Source organism: Fistularia commersonii, chromosome 31 (assembly GCF_037954325.1).
Source record: "Fistularia commersonii isolate RoL2024-O1a breed Wild chromosome 31, RoL_Fcom_v1.0, whole genome shotgun sequence".
Lineage (NCBI taxonomy): Eukaryota > Metazoa > Chordata > Actinopteri > Syngnathiformes > Fistulariidae > Fistularia > Fistularia commersonii.
Genome location: NC_141314.1, coordinates 4,501,151 through 4,527,517, shown reverse-complemented (window position 1 = coordinate 4,527,517; position 26,367 = coordinate 4,501,151). Strand labels below are relative to the sequence as shown.

General features: G+C 37.3%; 1 protein-coding gene across 1 annotated transcript; it reads right to left on the bottom strand.

Moving 5' to 3' along the window:
• Window positions 1–6,774: 6,774 nt before the first annotated feature.
• On the bottom strand, window positions 6,775–14,103 carry slc25a48 (solute carrier family 25 member 48). Its single transcript, XM_086139310.1, has 7 exons — window positions 13,919–14,103; window positions 12,380–12,423; window positions 11,925–11,996; window positions 11,545–11,803; window positions 10,467–10,754; window positions 10,202–10,335; window positions 6,775–8,240 (listed from the first exon to the last, which is right to left on the bottom strand). Exons 1-7 carry the CDS (start codon window positions 13,971–13,973, stop codon window positions 8,136–8,138), a joined length of 957 nt encoding a protein of 318 aa, XP_085995436.1. The 5' UTR covers window positions 13,974–14,103; the 3' UTR covers window positions 6,775–8,135.
• Between the last annotated feature and the right edge of the window lie 12,264 nt (window positions 14,104–26,367).

Genomic DNA, 26,367 nt, shown 5'->3' with positions numbered 1-26,367 from the left:
ATATCTATAGATATATACATATCTATAGATAAATATCATTGATTTGTTAATTTTATTTTCCATTACTGCTATTTGGATTATCTTAAACACTGCTGTAAGAACTGAATTTCCCCATCACGGGATCAAGAGAGCCCATCTTATCTCATCTTATCTTATCTTATGGACAAAGAAGATGTAGCACAGGAAAAAAAAACATCTATTTGAATTTTAGTTAATGTGAACAAAAGAAAGCTTGCAATTTACGGAGGATTTTTTTTATAAATGAGATCAAAAATAATAATGATAAACTTAATTAAGAAAATAATGTGAAGCGATACTAGTTAGCAGTACTAAACAGGAAGCAACCGTTTGAGGACGTTGGTACTTAACAAACAACCCGATGAGATGAACATGCATCATTATGATTAAAAAAGAATGAATTCACTAAGGAAAGTAATGAAATATATTCTTAATAATGAAGTCGAATAACAAAGCACAATGGTGCAACATTGCTAAACAGGAAGCACTTATATGAGGGCATTAATATTTAAATGTTTGTGCTTAATGTTTTTGTTTTGATGCTGACTAGATTTCGTCTGACAATCAGATAAACCGAATATGCTTCAATAGGAAGAAAATTAGGCTTATAATTTACAGTGGGAAATAATTTAAAAAATATAAATGATGACAATAGCTTTGATTAATAAAGAAAATAAGGCACAACAATTCAAGCCGCAACACTGGTGAACAGGAAGTGCATGTTTGAGTACGTCAGGACCTAATATTTTGTTTAGATGCTGATAGATCACAAAGGACAACCTAATGAACAAAACGTGCAGCAACATGACTGAAATAAAGCTCATAATTTAACAAAAGCAAAAAAAAACAACTTATAAATTATGATAATAAAGTTGATTAATCAAAATAATAAAGAACAATAATGCAAGCTACAAGCTACAACACTGCCACACAGGAAGTACCTATGACCCCTGCATCCTCATGTGAGAACAATAGATTTTAGCTCCTATTTAATTTATGGCAAAAAGAACATTTTACTAATAAGAATAGTTTGGGCTTAGCAACATGCTTATGTCCTGATAGCAATTACCAACTACTTGTTTGAGGACATCCAGTTTTGTTGTTGGTTCTGGAAGACACAACTGCCCCCAGACTCTCCACCGCCGCAAAACCAGAGGTCAGGAAGTCAAACATTTTTTTTGGTCCATTTCGATAAAAAATTGTCCAAAAACAAGAAGCAGAATTGATGACGTTTAATAAAAACAATGGTTCTGTGTGGTGTGTTCAGGTGTCGACGTTATTTTCTGTCCTGTGCTTCCAGCTGATTTAATCCCTGCTAATTGTTTTCATTGTTAAGCTGTCCTCAGCAGTCCAGAAGCTCCGCGGCTACACACACATACGCGCACAAACACACACACATGCACACGCCGAGGGGGCAAACAGACGGCAGGTGCTGCCACGTCACACTAATGACATTGCAAACACAGCAGCCTCATGGTGTTCCACATGGAACACACACACTCCAACACACACACACACACGGAAAGCATGATACACACGAAGAGCACACACGCTGACCTATTATTGTATTCATTTTTACATTACAGAGACAAATGACACAAAATGATATAAATGACAAATTGAATTATTATTTTGGTCCAGCATGTGTGCGTGCGTATGTGTGTGTGTGTGTGTGTGTGCTTGTGAAACATGATCCTGTGGTTAATCAAGAAAAAGAAACTGCCTTTATTCAAACACCTGTTCACTGTCTCGCAGAGATCAGGGAAGAGTAAACAAAACTAAAACAAAATGAAATAAAATAAAACTAAACAAATCTAGAATAAAATAAATAAATAAACAATAATAATGATAATTTTGTGATAACAGATATTTGTTGCAAAGTATTAAAAACAAATTAAATTGATTTTATTATATTACATTTCACGTTTAAGTTTTCATGTTTATTTGTTCATTTTTATAAATATTTTAGTTGTTCTTTTTTTCACTATATTCCCTGGTATTTCAGGCCGTCTCATCACTTCGCGTTGATTTGACCTTCTCCCCCTGCTGCTCTGCTGACTGCAGTTTTACCGCCATTTCAATGAAAATCAATAGCGTTATTGATCACAAATCTTTGCGTTGTTAAATATATCGTATGTGAAACGTGACTGAACTCTAGGAGGATGAATCCTGATGAAGCAGAGCCTCTGGAAGTTTCTTTTAATGGATCAAACACTGATTGGATCTGACTGAAGCAAATGGATCATCTTCACACACACACATACACACACACACACAGACACAGCTGATCTGAAAGGAGGGGGATCGGAAGGAGCTGATTGATCGGTCTGGATCACTTGACCGTCAATCAGTGTGTTTGTGATTATTGATGGTTTCGCCTCTGATCAGCAAAAGCTTGGATTTCAAATTAAAAGCCTGATGTTAAAAGCTATGTGATAACACACCAGAAGTTTGTATAGTAGCTTTTTTTTTGTCCGATTTTTTTCCTGATTTTTTGAAAAATATATTTTTCTGTCACTTCCTGTTTATTTTTCAAATGAATTTCCTGTTTAATACTTAGGGGATTTATTTTGAAAGTAAGTCTTTTGCAGGGATTTTTTTTTTATGCCTTTTTATTCACCTGGTATTTTCTCTGTTAAAACGTGATGGTAATTAATCTCATTTGATCAAAAACCATTAAAAGATACTTTGCTTATTTATGTAGTTTGTATTATTATTACTAGTAGTAGTAGTTTCCATTTATTCCACTTAATACTAAATTTCACTAGACTAGTTTCACTAGTCTTTTAAAAGGGCCTCGATATGACGTAAATATATATATATATATATATATGAACACACACACACACACACACACACACACACACACACACACACACACACACACACACACTTTGCAGCTTTTTATTAAAAAATTGCCTGTGATAATTATGATTTTATTTTAATCTAATATCTTGCTAAATGCCAATCATTTTTTAACTTTTTTATAGCTTCATTATCACCCTGCATTTTATGTTTTCCTGTCTTACTTATAGTTTCCAGTGTTTCCCAACTGTAGACAAACACTGTGCTCTACTGGACAAATTGAGGCACCACAGTTCCTTTCGGGCGTGATGATGTCATAGCTATTAACTGAGATAGTCATGCTTTCCACAAAATAAAATAAAATAAAATAAAAACTTGAAAAAGCAATATGAAAAGAAGTAGACAGATTTAGGACCCCAGCAGGTTCCAACAAACAGCCACATGTGATGAAACACTGTTGTCAAGCAGGAGAAAGGATATACTGCAGCCAATTTAAACATTAAAACAATAATGATAATAATAATAATGATAAAAAGGACATGGTTTTATGGGAGTTTATTCCTTTTTTTTTAAGCTTATAAGGTCTGTCATATTTTAAGCATTGTAAAATACTTAAAGGACTGAATGAAATCTTGCTGAATTGTAGTGATAATTTCTGCCTACTCAAATCTATTCGTTCATAATTTTATTGGTTAGAGTTTATTGGTTAGAATTGGAACTTTATGTTAAGGCTGTTCGGTTGCTCATTTTGGATTTAACCTAATGATGTTTTATCTCTTTTTTTTAATCGTTTGATGCTTTACAAACACCTTATTCTGTTTTTTCTTTGCAATTCCATGTTGAATTTTAGGGATTTTCATACATGTTTCTTCTTTAAACAGGTCAGAGAAACAGAGAGATAAAGATGGAAAGGATGCACAACAGGTCCAGGTGATTAAGGATAGAGAGGGAAATGTATTGACAGATGCAAGAAGAGTGATGGGAAGATGGAAAGAATACATTAGGAGCAGATGAATTTGGAAAATGAAAGAGAGGCAAGGTTAGAAGAAGTGACTATCATAGACCACAAAGAGGCAGAGATAAGGGAAAGTGAAGTGAGGAAGGTGTTGGAGAAGATGAAGAGTGGAAAGGCAGTTGGTCCTGATGATGTACCTGTGGAGGTGTGGAAGTGTCTCGGGGAGGCAGCGGTAGATTTCCTGACTAGATTATTCAACTGGATCTTAGAGTGAGAAGATGGCAGAAGAATGGAGACAAAGTGTGATGGTGCCTATTTTTAAGAATAAGGGGGATATGTAGAATTGTGGCAACTTATAGTGGGATAAAATTAGTAAGCCATACACTGAAGTTTAGTGTAAGAGTAGTGGAAACTAGAGTGAGAGCGGAAGTCAGCGTTTGTGAACAGCAGTATGGCTTCATGCCTGGAAAGAGTACTTCAGATGCAGTATTTGCTTTAAGAATGCTAATAGAGAAGCACAGAGAAGGCCAGAGGGAGCTGCATTGTGTTTTTGTGGACCTAGAAAAAGCATATGACAGGGTTCAAGAGAGGAGCTCTGGTATTGTATGAGTAGTGTGGAGTGGCAGAGAAGTGTTAGACTGGTGCAGGACATGTATGCCAGGTGTGAGACAGTGGTACGGTGTGCTGTAGGGTAAGAGAGAAGTTAAAGTTGGATGTGGGACTCCAGAGATCAGCTCTGAGCCCTTTCTTGTTTGCAGTGGTGATGGACAGGCTGACAGATGAGGTATCTCTATGGACCATGAGGTTTTCAGATGACATTGTGATCTTCTGTGAGAGCAGGAAACAGGTCGAGGATCTAGAGAGGTAGAGGTATGCTCTGGAAAGTAGAGGAATGAAGGCTAGTCGCAGTGTGTGAATGAGAGGAGCCCAGGTGGAATGGTGAGGCTACAGGGAGTGGAGATCAAGAAGATGTTTTGGAGAGAAGGTCAGAGAAGCCAGACTGAGATAGTTCAATCATGGACAGAGGAGGGATAGTAAATATATTGGTAGACGGATGCTGGAATTGGAGCTGCCAGGCAAGAGGTCTAGAGGAAGACCATAGAGAAGAATTATGGACGTAGGGAGAGAGGATATGAAGGTAGTTGGTGTGAGAGAGGAGGCTATAGAGAATAGGGTTCTATAAAGAAGGTTGAGTCGCTGTGGCGACCCCTGAAGGGAAAAGTTGAAAGAAGATACATTTTTTTTCTTCTCTTTTTTAGTCTTCTGTCATGGTTTTGTTTTCCAGTTGCGTATGTCACGAGGCGCGGGGGCGGACTCGGGCAGGGAGCCACACCTCAGAGGAGGAATCTCGATTGAAAGCGCTTTATTTGGTTTGAAACAGCAGGTAGGGTGTCGCTGGTAAGCCCCTGGCCCACTCCTGGATCTCACCAGGACGGGGCCCAGGCAGGGTGATGGCAGGACGGGGTCAGATGTTACACCGGCCGGCTGGGTCCGGTCGTAACGGGGTAGGGGTCCGGTCATGGCAGGGTAAAAGCAGGGCAGGGTCTGGTGGCTCACCTGGGTCAAGGCAGGATCTCAGGCTGGGTCAAGGGCCGGTGGTCCACCAGGGAGTCCCGGTCTACATGCAGGGTCTGGTGGTTCACCTGGGTCAAGGCAGGATCTCGGGCTGGGTCAGATGTTACACCGGCCGGCTGGGTCCGGTCGTAACGGGGTAGGGGTCCAGTGTGACAGGGGTCCAGTGTGACAGGGGTCCAGTGTGACAGGGGTCCAGTGTGACAGGGGTCCAGTGTGACAGGGGTCCAGTGTGACAGGGGTCCAGTGTGACAGGGGTCCAGTGTGGTCTGGAACATCCACAATCCTCCAGCCGCAGACATAGCGTGCCGCTGCCCTTTATAGGGCTCTTGATTAGCGGCAGCTGCTGCCGCTGGCACCGATTACAAATTAATCCCAGCCGTGTCTCCTCTCGGCTGCCGAGAGGAGATCCTGACAGCGTACCTAATTCTCTTTATTTTGATGTAGTATACCTTAATTTTCTAACTTGAAAAAGCTTTGTTTCGCTTAATGTTTTCTATTATTTATCCTTTTTTAACTTATTGCCTCTTCGACTGCTGATTTCCCCCATTTGAATGATATTTTTTCCATGAAGAATAATAGGTGTAATATATAAGTATTAATTAATAGTATTAAGATGTATTTCTACTTATTTCTTCTAGTTCTAGTTTTAGTCAAGTTTATTTTTAATGTATTATTCATTTCTAATATTTCTATAATATTTATATTAAATTAATTATTCGATCACGAGTATTACTTCTGTGAAAAAAACTTTAAAAATAACAAAAATACCAGATACTAAAAATAATGAATATAAGATTTTATACATGTACTGTTAAATACGACATAAAATGATGATAAAGATCATATCATAGGAATAAATCCACCTTAAATGTATGTAGATGTAAAGACGATTTACACATATTATAGTGTTTTAGTCAGGGAAACACCCGGGTGGCAGTTAAACGTCTATTTGATGAGCAGTAGCTCATGTTGGCCCCAGCCACGCCACAAAGGCCTGCAATACAACTGTTTCCATTTAATTACAAAAAAAAAAAAACAGAATTCATTTCATCACAAACCAGACTCACAAAATTCCCAGCAACCCCAAAATCACACAGAAAACAAGCATAAACATATGTATATATGTATACTCAATTATTACTTCAAATGTATGTATTTGTATACTGAAATTTTACTTCAAAGCTTATTTTATGAAGATGTATTTACATAATTGATTTTTAGATCTTATTAAAACTTAACTGCGGATCTCTCCTCTCTTTATAATGAAATAAACTGTCTACTATTTCTAATGACCTAGAAATGAATCCGCAGGAAACCCTGATTTAAAGGGACGTCTTAGTGCGAAACAGCGCCCCCTAGTGGACACACGGCTAAAGAAGTGGCTCTGGTGTTTTGACACAGAAAGCACAAAAAACACTAGATAAGTAAAAATAACAAACTTTATTTCCTTGTTCGTTTGTTTGTTTATGAATAGAAAGATCGCCGGTTTAATCAAGATGCAACAGCTCATTTTAGATATAAATTCATATATTAGTAAATACAAACTCCATTTAAATTTATTCATATTTGGAATTCCGGGTTGCAGTAAAAATAAAAATAAAAGTGGTTAACATCCAAATAGAAGGGGACAAAGATGAGGAAAGACGCCAGGAGCCAGATAGTTCTTTCAAACCATTCCCTGGTTTCTCTCCTTGAATCCAACCTTTATTGACTTTATCAGTAATTTAACCTCCATTTCAATTACAATTTGATGAATTTCAGTTTGTCTTTTTAATTCTTTTTGATGGTTCCAAAGTTTGAAGGTATTTAATAAATAATGCTTATGTAATTATGTGGTTATTACACTTGAAAAATACTTGATCATTTCTAAATTTCAGGACTTTTGGGAAAGTTTCAAAAGGTAAATCATTTTTCATTTTAATAATAATCCCATCCATTTTTTCATGAAAATGTCATCCAAAATTTCAAGATCATTATCAGTAACTTTACCACTAAATGTGTTTATGTCTGAATATGTAAAGGTGAAAAAAACAAATGTAATAAAAAAAAAGAAAATTCAACATAAATGATTGAAATATTTGTTACAAACATAAAAACCCGAAGGTGCTAAAACACACAAATTATGTAAACATAGTTTTCATTTTATATTAAAATATGTACATTTACTTCAAAGCTCCAGGACGGCGACGAGACATGTAGAAAACATATTTTCCCGTTAAGATGAAGTTAAAAGTAACTTGTAAAACTCTTTTCTTAATATAAGAAACGCAAAATAAGTTCTTTATGTACATGAGAGGAGGCGGGGCCAGCACTGGGATCGCCGTCCAAATGAAAACCGCCTTTTCACACAGGCAGCCATTTTTAAATTAGTGACATTACATCCCATAATAGTCACATGCTATATCATGTACAGTTTTATAAATCCATAAGCTAACTGAATTGAGATTTTTATAAAATTGTAATTTCACCCTTATTTAATTTTCCTAATTCAAATTTGCGCGAATGTTTATGCTAATTATTAATGCTAAGTGTTAATGCTGATGTTAGCGACATGTTACTGGCGCAATAGTTGATTCTATTTTTAAAAAATAAAACGTTTATCTTATTTTCTATTTTAAATACATTTTAGAAAAATTAAAAAAATAAGTTTTCTCGGTCAAAGCTCGTTCGCTAACTAGCTTAGCATCTGGCGTTAGCACGGCTCCTCTCACTCCCCTTGTTTTTCTCGCCTGACGGGCTACGATAGGGCGTCCAGACAGTCACATGACCCCGCTCCTTCCTTCTAGAGGCTCCTGAAGAACTGCAGGGAGAGCTCGTAAGTGAGGAACATGGTGGCGCTCATGGGGAACCCCCGGATGGCGTTGACTGACGCTCCTCGGAAGAAAACCTGTGACGCAGAAACGGAAAGGGGTGGGGGGTCAGATCGACATCTCCTTATCTGGATTATTTTAGGTCGCCTGGTTTGCTTGTGGGGACCCGGATCTGAGTCTGGGAACCCCCGACCCCCCCTAACCCCGTGGCTGTTGACGTTTTCCTTTTACTCCTGGTTTGAAACCCGAGAATTTCCCAAACAGGCGGTCGGGTCGTCTGCCTTTCCCGAAGACGTTCCTGGGAATACTATTCCCGGTCGGTGTCCACTTTCGACGCCAAATGGGAAAAACATGTGCGCCCCCGATCGGGACGGTGAATCGCAGATTCGTTTATATCTGGGTTATTTATCTAATGCAGATTTTTTTCTCAGACATTTATGAGAGTTACTTTTTTTCTAATATTTTATAAAACTGCCTTTACTTTTATTCAGGTTTATTCTGATTTAATTCTTTTAAAGTTTATTCTAACAAATGCATCCATGTGAAAATATTTTTCAAGAGGAGATACAAGTCTTTAAAAGTTGGGTGATTTGTAACTTACATTGTTTAAATCATATTAAAAAAATGTTTACTGTGGTCGGTTTTATCATATGATTGTTTCTGGTTTATTTATCTAATGAAGACATTTATTCTTAGTTATTTCATTCTAAGTTAATTCAGAAAAAATGATCCATGGGAGATAAGTGTAATTAAAAAGTAAGGTCACTGTTTACTTAAAAACATTAATAAATTGTATTAAATCCAAAAAACTGTTTAAAACAATTGTTCCTGTTTTTTTTTTTTAATCTAATTCAGATATTCATTTTGTTGCGTTTCTTTATTTCTAATATTCTTGTAAAATTGAATTTATTGCATTGTTTTGCTTTTACTTTCTCAATTTAATTCTGACAAACATATCCATGTACCAATATTTTTAAAAGGGGGATAAATAAATACATTAGTTAATTTGTTTCTTGAAAACTATCTATAAATTATATTAAATAAAAAAAAACATTTTACTTTGCTAGGTATAATCACGTGCTGGATGTTTCTGGATTATTTATCTAATGCAGATATCTTTCAGAAATTCATTTTATAGCGTTATCTATTTCAATTTATTGCATTATTTTACTGTTATTTAAGTTTATTCTCATTTAATTTGGACAAAGGCACCAATGTAAAAAAAAAAGTTAAAAAGGACATAAAAGTAGCCAAAAGTTAGGTAACATAGATAATAATTATATAAATTTGATAAAAACAAAAAACACCTTTTTTAATAATGAATTTTCTTGAAGTCAACAAAACATGGTGAAAAAATGATGAAAATTATTTCATCCAAATTTACAATGAAATTGTAAATTTGTGGAACTATGTAATTCTATTCAGAAATGCCCATTTGTGTCTTTTCAAGCTGCCTTCAGTCCTTAAAGTTTGATAAATGATGTCAAAGTAAATTTAATAGATATATTTATTTTATATATATATATGAAATAGAGAACTATTGTTTTTCATGTTTGTTTTTAAAAAAGTTTCTCCTCCACTTTCTGCTTGCCATTCTGGGGCAGTGAAGCTATCCTCGAAATCAAGATGAGCAATCTTAGTACACACGTGTGCGTGTGTGAGATTGTAACGTGTGTGTGTGTGAGAGACGCTGGTTTACAGAAAGACCAGCTCCACCCAAGTTACACTGACAGTTACTTCATTACCATTGTAATAATACACTTCTTGATATTTCATTAGAATTAAAATGAATGAAGTAAATGAAAATGTAATAATACAATAATATATAATACAAAATATATAAAATTGAAAAAGAAAAAAAAAGATATAAAATAAAATAAACTTAAAAAAATTAATCAGTGAAATAAAAAAGGCTCCAGTTATTGAGCCTGAGGTTCACCTGTCCCAATTCATAGGAATAAAAAACAAGTGACTTTGTCTCTTGACGTAAAAGGAATAAAACGTTAAGCTTGTGTGTGTGTGTGTGTGTGTTGTGCACCTGGGCCCCTTCTGTCCTGTAGCTGTGGACGATGCAGTGGATGATGCCTCTGTACTTCCTGTCCAGCTGTGAGTCCGCCTGCATCCGGCTCTTCACCACGTCTGCCGGCGTGGCCGTCACCCACGAGATGGAGCCTGGTTTGGAGACCGGAATCAAAAGGCGTGAGGTCAGAAGGGGGCGGAGTCGGCCAGTGGGGGGGGGGTTAACAGGGACAAACTACTTCAACATCTTTTGAAATGATAAACATGAAGGGGGGGGTTCTCACCTGCGAGGCCCCCGGCCAACCAAATGGAGCAGGGGTGGGGGGTGGAAGCGGGGTCGGGGGTCATGAGGTCACAGAGGAGGGTGTAAGGCAGGAAGTAGAGCGTGTACCCGGGCACGTCCCTGAGCACCATGGCGCCCGCCCCCCGGTACAAGCCCTGGGGGCCCTGGCTCTGCAGGATGCTGCTAATGCAGTGGAGGGGGCCGCGATACGGGAGCCCGGGTGGGGCGGCCTGCAGGTGGACGCGCCGCAGGGACACGGCGGACACGTTCCCAGCCAGCTGGAGGTTTTCTGTAAGGCGTGCAGAATTACATTCATTTTTTTTCGCCTCTATTTTTGGCCCCTCTCGGGGCCTCCGCTTCAGCAACAGTCGACCCCAAAAATAATCAATTAACCAAAAAAAAGGACACGTTAAAACAGTAGTAAAAGATGGATCAAATGGATTTTTTTTAAGAATTAGAAAACAAATATTTATCAAAAAATACCCATAAATTAATTATTGATCACAGAAGAAATTAATTAAAAATTTAAAAACCTGAAAATTATTTGGACACAAGAAATTTCTAACAAGAAACATTTTGATTTACTCTGCATATTCTGATTACATCTGCATTCAGTGTGTGTGTCTGTGTGTGTTTGTGTCAATTTTCCGTATCAGGAAATGATTAACTTTGGTATGAAAAGCCCTCAAGTCAATAAATGTCAAACTAAATACATTGTTAAACATGTGATAATGTTTCTTTAGAAAATGTTGGGTTACAAAACTCAGCCTGAAACTAGTCATTAATTGATTAATCAAAAACATATAAGAATTAAAAACCGTGACAATTATTTGATGATAAAAGACTAAAGAAATTAGCAAACAACTGGGAAATATTGAAGAAGCTACTCAAAAAAAAAAAAAAAGAAATGAAAAACAACACTGTGATTTTCCTCCAGGAAGAGTTACTCAATATATTTGGAAACAAGACCAAGCTATTAAAAAAAAAAAAAAAACTTATTTAAAAACTAAAAAGTGGTACCTCATCTTACGTCATCAACGTCGAATAAACGTTTTTGATATAAATAAGAGGTCACTCACCGGCAACCAGCGTCTGTGTCTGGGTCTGCATCTGCAGCCGAATCTTCACCAGGTCCACCGGCGCCCCCAGGCCCACCGACACCAGCCCCGTCAGCATGCTGGCCGCCGTCACGTCCAGCAGACCGCAGGGATGGCGCCCGTCGCCATAACGATATGTGCTGATCAGCCTCTGGGCGCTGCTGAAGAAGCCGAAGACCAACGAGTTATAGAGCGTGATGCTCGCCAGCGGGAAGGACATGCCCTTAAAGAAGCCCATCGCCTAGGAGACCAGAGGACACGGCATCAGACGGAGCCGATGGGGGTTAAAATTGAATTTAATAAAGTTTTCATTTTCAAAAACATGTTGATGTTTGGGGGGTTTATCCCCGGAGGTCAGTTACCGTTTCCTTCTTGTAGATGGTCAGGACGCAGTGCAGCGTGTTCCTGTAACCTTTCCCAGCCTGCAGGCGCGTCTACAGGGCAAAATGAACCCTTACGATTAGAGGATACCAACCAAATTTTCACCACTAACAATAACGGAAAATTGCTTGAACAGATTTTAAAAAGAATTAATATATATATATATATATATATATATATATATATATATGTAATATATCAAATATCATTTCATAAAAGATTTACTGGATTTATTTTAAAAAAATGCATCGTAAAACAGAAACCAGGCTAAACCTAACCAGATATTTCATGAACGGTGTTTAGAAAAATCGGAAAATTAATAGAAAAAAAACATGAAACTTTGCCACTTTTTCAACATAAATATGAATTAAAAAAAATAACCAATTGGCTGAAATCTTAAGTCCCTAAAGAGATGTATTTGAAAAGTTGAGGGTACCTTGACGGTGTCCAGGGGGTGTCCCACCACCACGCTGGATGCCCCTGTGGACAGAAGACAGTCATGTAACATTCAGGCCAGCAGGGGGCGCTGTTTTTCAATGTGCCAGGAGTGCAGGGGGGTATGAGCTCAATAACCCCCCCAAAGACATAAACAAACACACACACCTGCTTCACAACTCAAGCATTAGAAGGAAATGACATTTTAAAATATGGTTTTACTAAATAACATTTTCTAAAACTCAGTGCTGAGTTTTTTTTTTCAAAATAATGAATGTTAATAAATAAAAAACATTAAAAAAAAATAAACAATAAATACAAAGAAATCAGGTTTGATCAGGTTTTTGGAAACTCCTGTAAATGTTGCAAAATAGAATTGAACTGAAAAGTTAGAAAGTTTATACAAGAAATGGTGGAAAATAAATAGTTTAAAAAAAACTGATGTGGCTGGATATCAGCGTTTTCACGAGGGGATTGGAATTTCAAAATAAAACTCCTTGAACTTATTTTTAAATTAGTCTAGTAAGTCAGACTCAGAAAAATGAACATGAACATTTTTAGATGTTTCTTAAAATTATTTAACCCCACTTCTCAGCCTGGTGTAAATGACAACAGAATGAAAAACAAATCAGTAGGAAAAACAGCGTTTTCATGGAAATGACTTTAAAAATCAGAAGAAAAACCACAATGGGGAAACAATAACAGATTATTTTGATCACTAAGGAATCACCCTGAATAGTGAAAGAAATGATAAAAGCAAAACAGGAGAAACCGACGGAAAAAACGAAACTTAAACCTGCAAGGCGATGCCAGGAATAAAACATAAATCATAGGAGACAGGAAATGGATGGAAAAGTGAGAGCCGTAAAAAGAAAACCCGCCAAGCAAAAAAAGAGAACAGTACAAAACAAATGCAGAAATATAAAAAAAAGTAAACATCCCCTCCTTGTCTGTTCTTATTTATTTTCTTTATTTTCCTTCAAACCCTTAACGTCTCCTTTTTTTCCCCTTCCAATCCAAAACCCGCCATCTGTTTTTAAAAACATCTTGTTTTTCCAAAACACGTTTTTGTAATTTGACTTTTTTTTCTTGTCTTCTTGGCTGAGGGAAACACCCCCCCCCAAAAAAAACACCCCGATACAACCTGGTGAATGAGAGGCTGCGACAGCGCCCCCTAGTGACCACCCATTCCCTTTTTATATATGTGTATATATATATATGTATATATTAAATACATATATATATATATAAATATATATATATGTATTTTAACCTCTCTCTTCAAAATCGAAGTCTTTATTTTGGTAGAATAAAGAAAAAAATAGCGGGGGCCCTTCGGAGGGGGAAGAGTGGCGGGGGGTGTAGAGGGGTTGCAAAGGGGGGGGTTGCATTGTTTACACCAGGGTTGCAGGATGCGCCCAGTTTTGCTGCACAAAAATGCATGCTATCTTGCGACGTGGAATAAAAATAAAACACACATTTTTCACAAACACGAAATTTGTGCGAGGATGTTTAAGGGGGGGGGGGGTTATTTACTCACCGCCGATCCATCCCGCGATAAAGTCGTCCAGCCGAAAACTCTTGGTAGATTGCATCTCGCTCTCGAGCACGGGCCGCGGGTGGCGGTGGGGGGGTCGTGGAAATCCCGCGAGACTTGGGTTGCGGGGTTCTCGGAGGACGGAGAGGGAGACCCTGCGGCGGCGGACGGGAGACTGTGGAGGGAAGCCGAGGGGGGGGGCTATCATCCAGGGGGCCGCGGGGGAGCAGGAGGCGGTAGCCAATAGCGTGCGGGTCTATGGGAGAAACTGGCCAATCAGGAGCGAGAAGCCGGGGGCGGGACTTAGCACCGCAGCCTATTGGAGCGCCCACATGGAAATGAGCCATGAGGAGGAGAGGAGGAACACAAGGCCCCCGTGACCTTTGACCTACTGCGCACGGGCGTCACGCACACGCACGCACACACTCAAACACGCTGACAAGGAAGCGCTCTCCGTCGGTTAATAACAGTAAATAGATAATAGATATCAATTGAAAACATCAAATACAATGAAGAAGTACAAATAAAGGGATAAAAAATGCATTGATAAAAATGAATTGAAATGCAAATATAATTAAAAAGCGTCTGAAAATATGTGATGAATGGTATTTGATAAATAAAAATATTGGATATACCATTTTATGAATGAAAAGCATTTGAGTAATGATTTTATCAGACAGAAAACACAGTAAGTCAATTTATTAGTAAATACATTACAATTGTAAAATATATACAAATGAACCACAAGAAAAATTTACCAAAATGAGCCATGAGGAGGAGGAACACAAGACCCTCGTGACCTTTGACCTACTGCGCACGGGCGGCACGCACACACACACACACACACACACACAAACACGCTGACAAAGAAGCGCTATCTGTCGCTTAATAACAGTAAATAGATAAATGATATTAATTGAAAACGTCAAATACAATGAAGAAATACAAACAAAGGGATAAAAAAATGCAGTGAAAAAAATGAATTAAAATGCAAATATAATTAAAAAGCGTCTGAAAATTTGTGATGAATGGTATTCGATAAATGAAAATATTGGATATACCATTTTATGAATGAAAAGCATTTAAATAAATAATGACTTTAACAGAAAGAAAACACAGTAAGTCAATTTATTAATAAATACATTACATTTGTAAAATATAGACAAATGAACCACAAGAAAAAATGACCAAAATAAAAGCCTAGGTGAAACTTCCAGTAGCGTTAGGTTGTGAGTTTTATTCCCAGATGGACAGAGGTTTTGTTTTCCCCCCTGTTTATGTTCCTTTTTCCCCACGTGCTCCTCTTTATAGGATTTTATACATCAACTATTATGTCAGTTATCAGGGTCTGTCCTGTTGCTGCCCTTCACCCCTCATCAACCTCAGCGGGTGGGGGAATAAAAATGAAAAACACATGAATCTATAATATGTAAATGCACACATTAAGAAACAATAAATAAGCTGTGAAAATCTAATGATAAAAATACAATACATTTTTATAGAACACACTACATCAAAGGGCCTTTACAAATGAGATATAAATATACTGTGTTTAGAATATTTTCTAAATGTATGTTAGATACTGGTATTCAGTAATGTAAGTATACAAATAAAATGTCAAATTTAATGTATGTATATAACATGAATAATGAAAAAACAACAATAAAAACAAGTTACACAACAAACTGAGAGCAAAGCAGTATCTAAATCAATCTAAATAGGATGAATACATATATAAAAAGATATGGGATATTAGGATAATCTTTCATGTGAAAAATATTCATATAACTGGAAAAGAGTAAATTAAAAACTCAGTAAAGACACATATATTTCAAATAGCCAGGGAAAAAATATTGACCATTTTACTATATTGGTAAATAAACACATAAATGTCATAAATACATCTTAAGTCATTGTTTTTGGTTTCAGTTTTATAATAAAAAATGTAGGTAAAGGAATTATCACTCAAGTGGGTCTTGGGGATCACCAGAGGTTACTTTCCTTATGTTATCTGGAAAACAAGTAAATCAATAAATACAAGAAAATTGGGACAAATATTTGCAGAGCAGCTGTAAAAAGTTCCAAAAATGGGTTCCAAATTTTCTTTCAAAGTTTGTAAATTTTTCAGTATTTTCAACTTTTTTTTTGCCTGAATTTGATTTTGCAGCACTAACAATCATACACATGACAAGAATAATAATCTGAAAATACATTCATCATAATAACGTTTTAAATCTTTTCTTTTAAAGTTTGAAGATTTTACAGTGTTTTCAACTTTTTTTCCCCTTAATTTTATTTTCATCTTTCATTAAACTTAATTTCACAACGTTATGATAAGTAATACTAACAACACTAAAAATATACTCATTATTATACAGTGCGGACCAATCGAAAAGAAAGAATAATGGAATTTAAAAGGAAAATTATCAAAAAAGTGACAAGTTTTGTTATGTCGTCCTTCACGTGCGGCAGCCCCTTATCTCCCTGCCCGTCACGTCTGACTGAGTTTGGTCCTGGACTCTGAACCCACGGGGAAATAAGAACTTATTCAAAATAAGGAGGGATTTCAAAATAAATGAGCGGGATCAAAAGAAAAACAAAAGAAAGCCTTGATATATTATCTTGATAAAACCCGCCGACGGGTGCAAAGGCCAGAGAGCAAACCGGGAGAGCAAAGGAAGAATCCAGAAAGAGGAAAGAAAGGATATAAAATAGACAGGAAGATAAGATGTTGTTTTATTGTGAAGGAACAGGAAGTGGGATCTCATGTGACCCTTGCTGGCATCTGAACTCATTGAGGACCATAAAGCAGGGCAAACAGTGGGCAAACTACGGCCCGCGGGCCACATCCGGCCCGCTGGTCTTTTTAATCCAGGCCGCCAAAGATTGGTAAGGAATACATACTTAATGTGAATGACTGAATGATTGGATCAATGAATGTGGGAGCTAAAACAGGAGATTATTTCATTTTTGGAGCTACTTGAGAACACTTTTCCTAAGCTGAATGACACATATTGGCTTTGTGATTTAGCCTATTCTGTAGACATACTGATACACATGAATGAGCTGGACGTGAAGCTACAAGGGGAATAGCGGTTTGTGCATGAAATGCAAGCTAATGTCAGAGCCTTCAAAACCAAGCTGGTTTTATTTTCAAAGCAAATGTCAGATAATTCTGATAGGTACTGTTAACAAATGCGTTATTTTTATATGTATCGTATTTTGTGGTGTCTTGGCCCATCTTTCAAATTTTAAAAGTCAATACGGCCCCTGAGTCAAAAAGTTTGCCCACCCCTGCCATAAAGGTTAATGTTTCTGATGCGGAGGGGAGCCCCGCCCCCTCACGCTTAGCCCCGCCCCCAAGATACTCTCAGCCCCGCCTCCTCTCAGGTAGCAAAAAATTACCAGACCGATGACGGGCTGCTCCTCACCTACATCATCATCTCCAGGCTGAGTTCTCCATCAAAATTCTCAGAAGCTTAGTCCTCCGGGCCCCGGTTCTCAGGTCTAGTTCTCCAGGCCGGGTCTTCGGGGATGGATTTTCTAGCCTGAGTTCTCAAGACCAGGTTCTCCTGGCTGGTTACTCCAGACCGGACTCTCTGGGAAAAGTTCTCCAGGCATGGTTGAGTTTTCCTGGCAGGGTTCTCCATGCTGGGTTCTCTGGCCTGCTGCCTCCCAGCGACTGCTGTTTATTTGGAAAGAGAAAGAGAACATCTGCATTCCTGATAGGGGAGGAAGGAGACGCTGAAAAACACATTCACACTACCACTACTACTACTTCTAATATGTCAGTATGAACACTTCTAGCATATCAGAATTACAACTTCTGTTGCTATACAACTTTCAGTCGGTCAATTACGATCCACTGGTCAATCACAGAGGAGTTGTGGGTAGATCGCGTAGTATTAAAAAGTAGATACCTAAAAAGTAGCTTACTGTCCATCCTCACTATGAAATTTGACATTCAATTGACGTACAGGGCAGCCAGTCTGACCTCTGACCCTTTACTGACACATGAGTCCCCGTGCATGTGCCTACAACAACGCCTAAGGGCTGCAAATCTTTAGCAAGGTAGTGAGTTACCTAGTTATTCCCCAATTTTTTTAAACTTAAGAAAGGCTTTGAAAATGAGTTGGAGGAGCTGGACCAAGTAAGAAGCATACAGCCTACCACTTCCATAGGGAAAAGGACCTTTTTATTGTCATTTACGAAGTGCGTTTGCCAGTCTACCATGGCTATTCCGGAGAAGAGAAATGTGGAGCTGCATTTTCAGATTGTTCATAAAAACTACGACACCAACTTCCCTCCCAAGAGCGAGCTTCGGGGGACAAGGGTGAAGGAACTGAAATCACAGTTGGCCTCTTATTTATGTGAGTCCGAATACCGTTTTTCTGTGACTGAGAGGCGGCGTGGTGCAGGAGGTAGAGCCAAAAATTCCTGGTTCAATTCCTGGCTCCTCCTTGTGTGTCGAAGTGTATTTCCCCATGCGTATTAATAAATGATAAATTAAATAAAAATATGATCATTTGGATGTGAGCTTGAGGCTCGCTAGCAGTAGCTACTGCCCGTACTATATGGATAGTATAGTCCGTATTGTCCTGGCTGATTCTGCTCAGTGCAAATCATCAGATGAGGATCATGACAAAAAAAATGTCCAGTTATATTGTGCAATATGAGTGTACTTATAATGCATTTTCAATACATAAATAAATATATATTTCGCATTTTTATAGTAGGTAGATCATTTTGACGTGGTCATTTTTAAAGCAGCTTGCGTGCTGACAAAGTATATGCACCCTTGTTTTAGCATGTCAGACCTGCAACTCCATCCCAGCCAATGATTAAGGAAGACCAGCCATGCCAGAGCGCCCCCTGGTGGTTCGGAGGTCCAGAATTTATTGAGTTTTAAAGACATCTCCTGAACATTTTCAGAGAGTTTTAATGGGAAATTTTTTTGATCATTTTCAGAGATTCTCTAGTTGATTTTGACATATGTTCAAAAGATTTTTTTCTTGATAATTTTATTATTATTTATTATTCATTTAATTTTGACAATTTTAATTTTTTTGTAAAATTTTCAAGGAATTTTGTGAGAATTTTCTTTCGTTTTTTCTTTTTGAACTTTATTTCTCCATTTAATGTGATTTCTATACCTTTTTTTTCAGTATATTTGCAGGGATTTTCCAGTCAAATATTATTCATTTATTTTTTTCAAAATTTAAGGCAACTTTCCCAAAATTTTTTATTTTATTTCTCCTTTATTTAACCAGGAAAGTCCCATTGAGATTAAAAACCTCTTTTTCAAGGGAGTCCTGGCCAAGAGGCAGCAAAAGAATATAATTACAACATGTATTAAATGCATAAAATGTTAGTACTTTTTTGAGAGACTTAACCAATATTTTATGATAACTTGATTACCATATTTTCCTGTTTTCCTGTAATTTTCCTGTTTTTTTTCCCAGAAATTTTCCAATAAAACAAAGTTTCTAGACTTTTTGTAATTTGTATTTTCTTCTCGTAGTTGTCCTGTACATTTATAAAAAACAAAAACAGACCGCCATGACTGCCTGCAGTGTTTATCAACATATATAGAAAAGCAGACGACTTGGCGTCTCTATTCGTGGATGAGGCGATCCGAGTTGGGGTCTCCTCCAATTTCATATCACGTTTCGCTCTCCGAGAAGGTTCCTGGGGTCACATCGGATTCCAAGGCCTCACGTTCTCATTTTGGGAAGAGATGCCTGGTGTGTGTGTGGAACCCCACCAAAATAAAATACACTCATTACCAAAGGAAAGATGTCGGACCGTGACAGAAAGTGGGGACAAATTATGGGTTGAAGATTTGTATATATCTGTATTTTTATATCTGGATTTAAGTAATGGAAACTATAATTCTATGACTGTCATTTCTTTCTTGCAGCTTGACAAGATGCATAGTTAAAAATAATTAGCTGAATTAAAAACTCAAGGATAACAAAATATAGAAATATTTTCTATCTTTTAAAAAATTCTGATTAATAAAATGCAAAGAAGAATTTAAAAAAAAATTCGAATTTATTGATGGCTTTGTAATTAATTGATCGAAATGACTCGCGTTTCGATATTTGAAACTACACATAAGTTTAATGAATGAATGAATGAATCCTCTGCCACGGCGATCCATCGCAACACTTGATTGGTCGATTTGTCGGTGTGGAGTGAAACATTTTGAGTCTGGATTTGTGCCCTGACATGTGCAACCTCAGATTAGCAACGCTGCTGTTTTCAGCAGCAATTCGAGCAATGACAAACGGTCCTCTAAGCAAATCAAAATGCGATAATGTACTCATTTTCTGAAATGAATTAATAACATTTCAAGATTTTTTTAAATTTGATAAACTATCCATGAAAAATAAGAGGGATGAAAACAAAGGGGAAAAAAGAAGATAAAATGCATCAAAATACATGAATGGAAATTTATGAACATAATCACTTATATACAAATTCTTATTTCATTACAAACTAAATAATTAGTAATATAAAATAAATGAATGAAAGGTCAGTGGTTTGTTTAGCATTTGATTCATCCAGGTCAAAGTGTGTGTGTGTGTATGTGCGTGTGTGTGTGTGTCTTGCCTCTGATTGGCTGAGGGCGAGCAGGTGGGGCTGACATGCAGTACCCTCTCATCCACCTGCAAAACATGAAGGTGTGTATCTGCGAGCACATGCGTGTGAATGTGAGTGCATATGCAAACATGTGAGTGCATGAGTCCGTGTGTGTGTGTGTGTGTGTGTGTAGCTATGTATTTGTGTGTATACACGTGGATTTGGGGTTATTTCTAGGTGTTTGTGTGCATTTGTGAATATCTAAGATATCTAAGTATTTGTATGCATTCATGTTTATTTTGTCAGTGTGTATTTCAATGCAGTCATGTGTATTTGTGTGTACTTGTGTGATGTGCGTCTTTGAATATATTTGTTTGTATTCCTGTGTTTTTCTGTGTATTTCGGTCTATTAACATGCATTTATTTGTAGTTGTGTACAATTTTTTAAAATTTGTATGTGTTTCTGTTCTGTGGTGTATATTTCTTGTGTATTTGCGATATATCTTTGCAACTGTGTGCATGATGTTATGGTATATTTATATGTATTTGTGTATGTCTGTATCTTTGTATTTCCTGACTATTGAGCGCAACTGAATATAAGCTACACTGGCTAAAAAAACACAAATAAATCTATGTGTACATATACAGGCCGCACTTGTGTATAAGTCGCAGGTGTCCACATTGTAAACATGAGATATTTTCACAGAAACATATTTTTTACTTCTAATTAAATACATGCTGGTGGCATCCTCAAATACGTACTGGAAATGTTCTTTTCGGAAGTGCCTGTAGCACGACTGATGAAAAATTAATTTGTTTACATATTAATAATAAATAACACAAAAAAAGTCCATCCGTTTTCTATCCCCGCTTTGTCCGACTCCAGCTTGGTCGTCTCCAGTCCACTAAAACCGTTAAAGTCATCTTCTTCCATGGCAGAATTGAACGTCCTCTGGATTTCTGTAATATATTTGTGTGTCCTCAAGTGTATTTCTATTTAGTCATGTGTATCCCTGTGTATTTGTGTATTTAATTGTGTGTATTTTTCTGGACTTATACATGTGTTTCTGTGTGTATTTTGACACATGTTCCAGTTTAATTAAAATTGGCCTCTGTAAAAATCCCCTTCTGAAAATGAAAAAGGGCACATATCACATTTTTTTGTTATTTTATAATCTTTAATAAAACTTTTTTGATGGCAGGTGATTTTGTTTTTTTGTCATGCATTTTTTTTTTCACAATTTGTCTTTTCTTCATAAAAGGTTGGAAAAATTATTTTGAAAGGGTGGCCAGATGGTGTCGGTCTCCTTGTATTTCCTTCCTTCTAGAACTTCTGGATCTGCCTTCAGAACCTGCTTTAAAATCACAATCTCAGCCTTTTCGAGTTTAATCTTCATGCCCGTATTGGAGGCAGATGATTGGTTGTGGTGACCCCTGAAAGGAGCAGCCCAAAAGAAAAAGGAGGATTGCTGTTAATTCATTATATTCTTTTTTTTTTCTATTTTGAAATTGTTTCCTCTTTTTTTTTTTTTATCTAATTTTTCAGACTTTGTAGCTATTTCTTTTTTTTTTCTATTTATATTTTATCATTTTGGAGCAATTCCTTTTTTTTCATTTTTTCTCATTTCTAACTATTTCTCCTTTTTTTCTCCTTTTTTTTTAACTCATTTTGGAGATATTTGTTGTTGCTCGCTTTCGCTCAACGCGCAAAGTTCACTGACGTCTGGAACACAAACATTGTGGATTTGTGTAATGACACCACGGGATCTCGCCAGCAGGGAGAGGTTTGTGCAAATTCTTCTCGCTCATCTGACCCTACGGGCCGCAGGGCTCAGCGTCTGGGTTGTATAAATAAAAAACTGATTTGACTCGGGGACTTTGGACCGGGCGTTCTGCGCCCGAGGTCACCGACACGGTCCCAATGAGTCCGTTTGGGTAGGCGAAATATAAACGGAGAGAGAAACGGGACCGAGCCGGATAGAGGCCGGATCTAATTTCATTTACTTAACCTTTAGTCTACAAAGTTAAGCGCATTTTTATTCCCCCCTGCCAGGCAAACCCCCGTCTGCATAATATAAATGAATTTATTCTCATACATGGTGTACCGCAGGGGGCTATCATGGGGCCATGTTTCAAAGAATTATCAATTTGCAATATTAATCTCATCCACAGTTAGTAAAGTTACAGCGTATGCTGATGACATTGTCTTTTACGACGCAAGTTCAGAAAATTAAAAAAAACTGTATTAACTGGTGCAACACTCCAGAATAAAAGAATTAAAAATAATGTATTTATCATTTTACATGATGATATTAAAATCCCACAACATTATCTTGTGCATTCTTATCGAAATCTTCTTGCCGTGGCAACTGGACTTGAATTTCTTCATTCGAAAACATTTCTTCAAGCCCCAACCCTAGCAGTTTTATTTGGAAATTCCTCACAGGTCATTAAAAGTGAAGAAATTCAAGTCCAGTTACCACGACAATAAGATTTTGACAAGACCTCACCGTGACCTAGATGACTGGGAACCTCCACAGAAGTTATTTTGTGGAGTTACTATTTCAAATATGGGAAATTACAAGAAATGTCTCTATATCCTGCTAAAAAGCCTACCACGAAAAATAAATACAAAACAAAAAAGGTGAGATATATTGCTCAAAAAAGATAAAGGGAATCACTTAATCAACATAATTTAACTCCAAGTCAATTACAATTGTGTGAAATCAAACCGGAAGCAACGCTGATTTGTTTTGACTTGTTTTAAGGACAATATATCAACATTGGATCAACCTGTCGTGTGTTTTTACACTTTCATTTTGACTCCAAATCCAAACCTCCACATTTTCATACATTTGATTTCCATTGATCATTTTTGTGTGATTTTGTTGTCATATTTCAACCATTCAGATCTAGAATGTGTTATTTTCATGTTCCCTTTATTTTTTTGAGCAGTGTATATTTTGTGCTTCCTTTATCCAACAAAATAAATAGCAAAGCCTCAACACAACTGAATGTTTAATTATATTTATTTTTTTACACATGGAGTCCCTCGGTGGTCCATTTTGGATCTGCTCTTATTTTCCATTCTCACCGAACGATTGCGGAGTATGTCAACGGGCTGATTTTCTGCTATCATTTTATGCTCCATTTAGCTGGGGAAAAAAAAAAAAAAACGCCTGAAAAATACAAAAGCTGTTTTTTTTTGCGTTCTGCTCTAACAACCAGGAAAATTCACAATAGTAAAAAACAAAATGGTTGTCATTTATCTGATCTTACCTTTATCTAACATGAAAAATGGCAGCAAAAGCAGCACTAATGCAGGGGTTATCGCAAAAGACGTATGTTGGAGTCTAAATTCATTTTGTTATATCCTTAATTTTCCTTTTTTTGTCTCTCTCTCTCTTTTACCACCATATAATCCCCCATCCCACCCACTGTGTTTCCAAATGTCAGCTATCTGCAGCGGGAAGAAATAAAACCTATCTTATCTTATCCAAAGAAATAAATCTCAGCCCGGGATTGTTATTTCCAGGGTCTCCGGGTCAAGGATTTCAGTGTTTTGAAGCACTTTTACGCTCAAAGTTTTCTCTTTGCAAACCGAGGAGGTTTTATGTCCTTGTTACGACCTCTGAAAAACTTATCAGAAAAGATGGGATCGCTGAAGAGTGGAAAAACTGCAGTGTTGATCCAAATAGAAACCCCAGAAATGGACAAGAATGACTTGACATGTGGGGATAAAACAAAAACAAATATTTGAAGTGAAATGACATGAAATTAGGAACAACTGAGCCACAAATTACCTGAATAGAAAAAAAAAAGTGTTTTTTTTTTTTAAAAGTGAAACAAAAGCGAGTGCCCACCACTAGGGGGCAGAGTCACTCCGTCCCCCGATTGGACCTTTTCAAAACGCCTCGCTCAGTCAGGTCTGACCTTTACGGCCTGCAGTGGCGGCGTCTTCGACGCGGAGTGGACGATCCCTGCCGAGTTCCTGAAGATGACCTCGGTCCCGAATCCACGCCATGGATTGAAATGGCACGTTTGAGACCCGACTGAGAGGAATAAAAGATTTCAGTGTTAGGATTCTTCTCCGTCATCGTTATCATCAATTAATTAATATTGCATTTTTTGAAAATGTCTGCATACTAAGACAGTTCGGGAGTGGGGAATGTCAAAGTCAGCATTTTGGGGAATTTCTCCACAGATATATACAAAGGAATCTAGAAGATGTCTCTCACTCTCCCATGGTGACATGGAATGAATAAAATTATAATAATAAAGTGCACATTAACGGTAACGTGCACACAGATATAATCTACTTGCAGTGACGTGTAGTCAGTAGAGGCAGGGGAGGCCGAGCCTCACCTGTTATCATGGAAAGAAAAAAATTAAAATAAAAAAATGAAAAAAATATTATATTTATTCAGTGATTTGTACTATAAAGTTATTTTCCACTTAACTTCCCCATTTTTAGTTTTTTTTTTTCATAATCGCTGAAAAAAATTTTCCTTTTAGCGTTCAAATATGAAGAAGAGACGTGCGGTGACACAGCAACCAGCCAAGCCTCACTTTGGATTGCACAATGATTCTGCTAATTGTGCTGGCATGCTATTAAAATTTTCAAACACTTTTATTGTATGAACTAAATTTCCATAGTTTAGCTGATGTGTATAATGTTTTTCGTCAACGACTGTAACCTGTTTCTTGTGCTGACCAATCATAAAACGACTGCAAAGAGACATTAAGTGAGGCACGCAGTGACGCTGCCTCATGTTAGGGGGCACCGCTGATCCCAGGGATCCTTTTTACTACTTGGCTACAGAAAAAATAGAATTAGCAATTGGAAGCTACAGTAAACGTCAGTGCCTCACCAACCATGAACCTCACCACACGTCACTGTTTACTGGTACTGAGGTGAAAAGATGACAGATCTAATTGTATAAAAACCTGAAATGTATGAATATATGTCATTTGTCATTCTGTACTCTTTAGTAAGTAATACCACACAATAGCAGGTGAGAAAATCAAGTGGAATTAAATGCATTAAAAGTCAGTATATAGAATGTAGTACAATGGCAGCATGATGGATTTCACGGAGACTGTGCAAAAATAGCAATAGTGCAATATATTGTCAGATATGTAATATAAAGTAAACTATTTTTGATAGTATTGATTGATTAAAGGTTTTATTCATTCATTATCTATAACGCTTATTCCAGCTGTCACTGGGCGAGAGGTGGGGTACACCCTTAGCCTGTCACCAGTCATTGTCATTAAGAACAACAATGATAATACTATTAATAATAAAGATCATATTATTAGATAATTAGAGGTTTAAAGTCTCTGTCCTCTGATTACAAGCTGTTGCCATCCAGCCGTAAGTACACAGTCCCAAATTGTAGGACAAATGGGAACCGACACTCATTTATAACCAAATTTATCAGCCGCCTCAACAGATTATTATAGATGAGTCAAAAGCCAAACATGTCTCGCGTGCACCTCATCCCTCGCTTGAAAGTATATGTGTTCCTGTGATGGATTTGTTGCTGCTTTGTTGTTTTCCCTGTTTTTCCTGCTGGCTGTAAAACAAATCGCCCCTCACGGGGACAATAAAGTTCAACTTTAACTTTAAATCAGGTGGATTTTTAAACCTACATGTTGATAAGTTCAAGTCAAACAATCTAATTTGATAATCATGGATTTTATTAAGAAAAAAAATTATAGGAGCTCTCAATCATTATATTTACAAAGTCAGTAAATGATCCTTCAAAGTGTGCGCTGGTTGGTTTTGTCTTTTTGGAAAGGGGTGTCACATGTGAAACCCCTGCGGTCCCCTACAGGGGGAGGGGAGCATTGGTGCCGGCGTG

Bases quoted from the DNA above. Each gene is read 5' to 3' on its own strand.
- slc25a48 (XM_086139310.1), bottom strand. From the start codon at position 13,973: ATGCAATCTACCAAGAGTTTTCGGCTGGACGACTTTATCGCGGGATGG. The intron at 12,424-13,918 runs GTGAGTAAATAA...TTCTGTCCACAG, and splicing joins TATCGCGGGATGGATCGGCG to GGGCATCCAGCGTGGTGGTG. The intron at 10,336-10,466 runs GTGAGAACCCCC...TCTCCAAACCAG, and splicing joins GTTGGCCGGGGGCCTCGCAG to GCTCCATCTCGTGGGTGACG.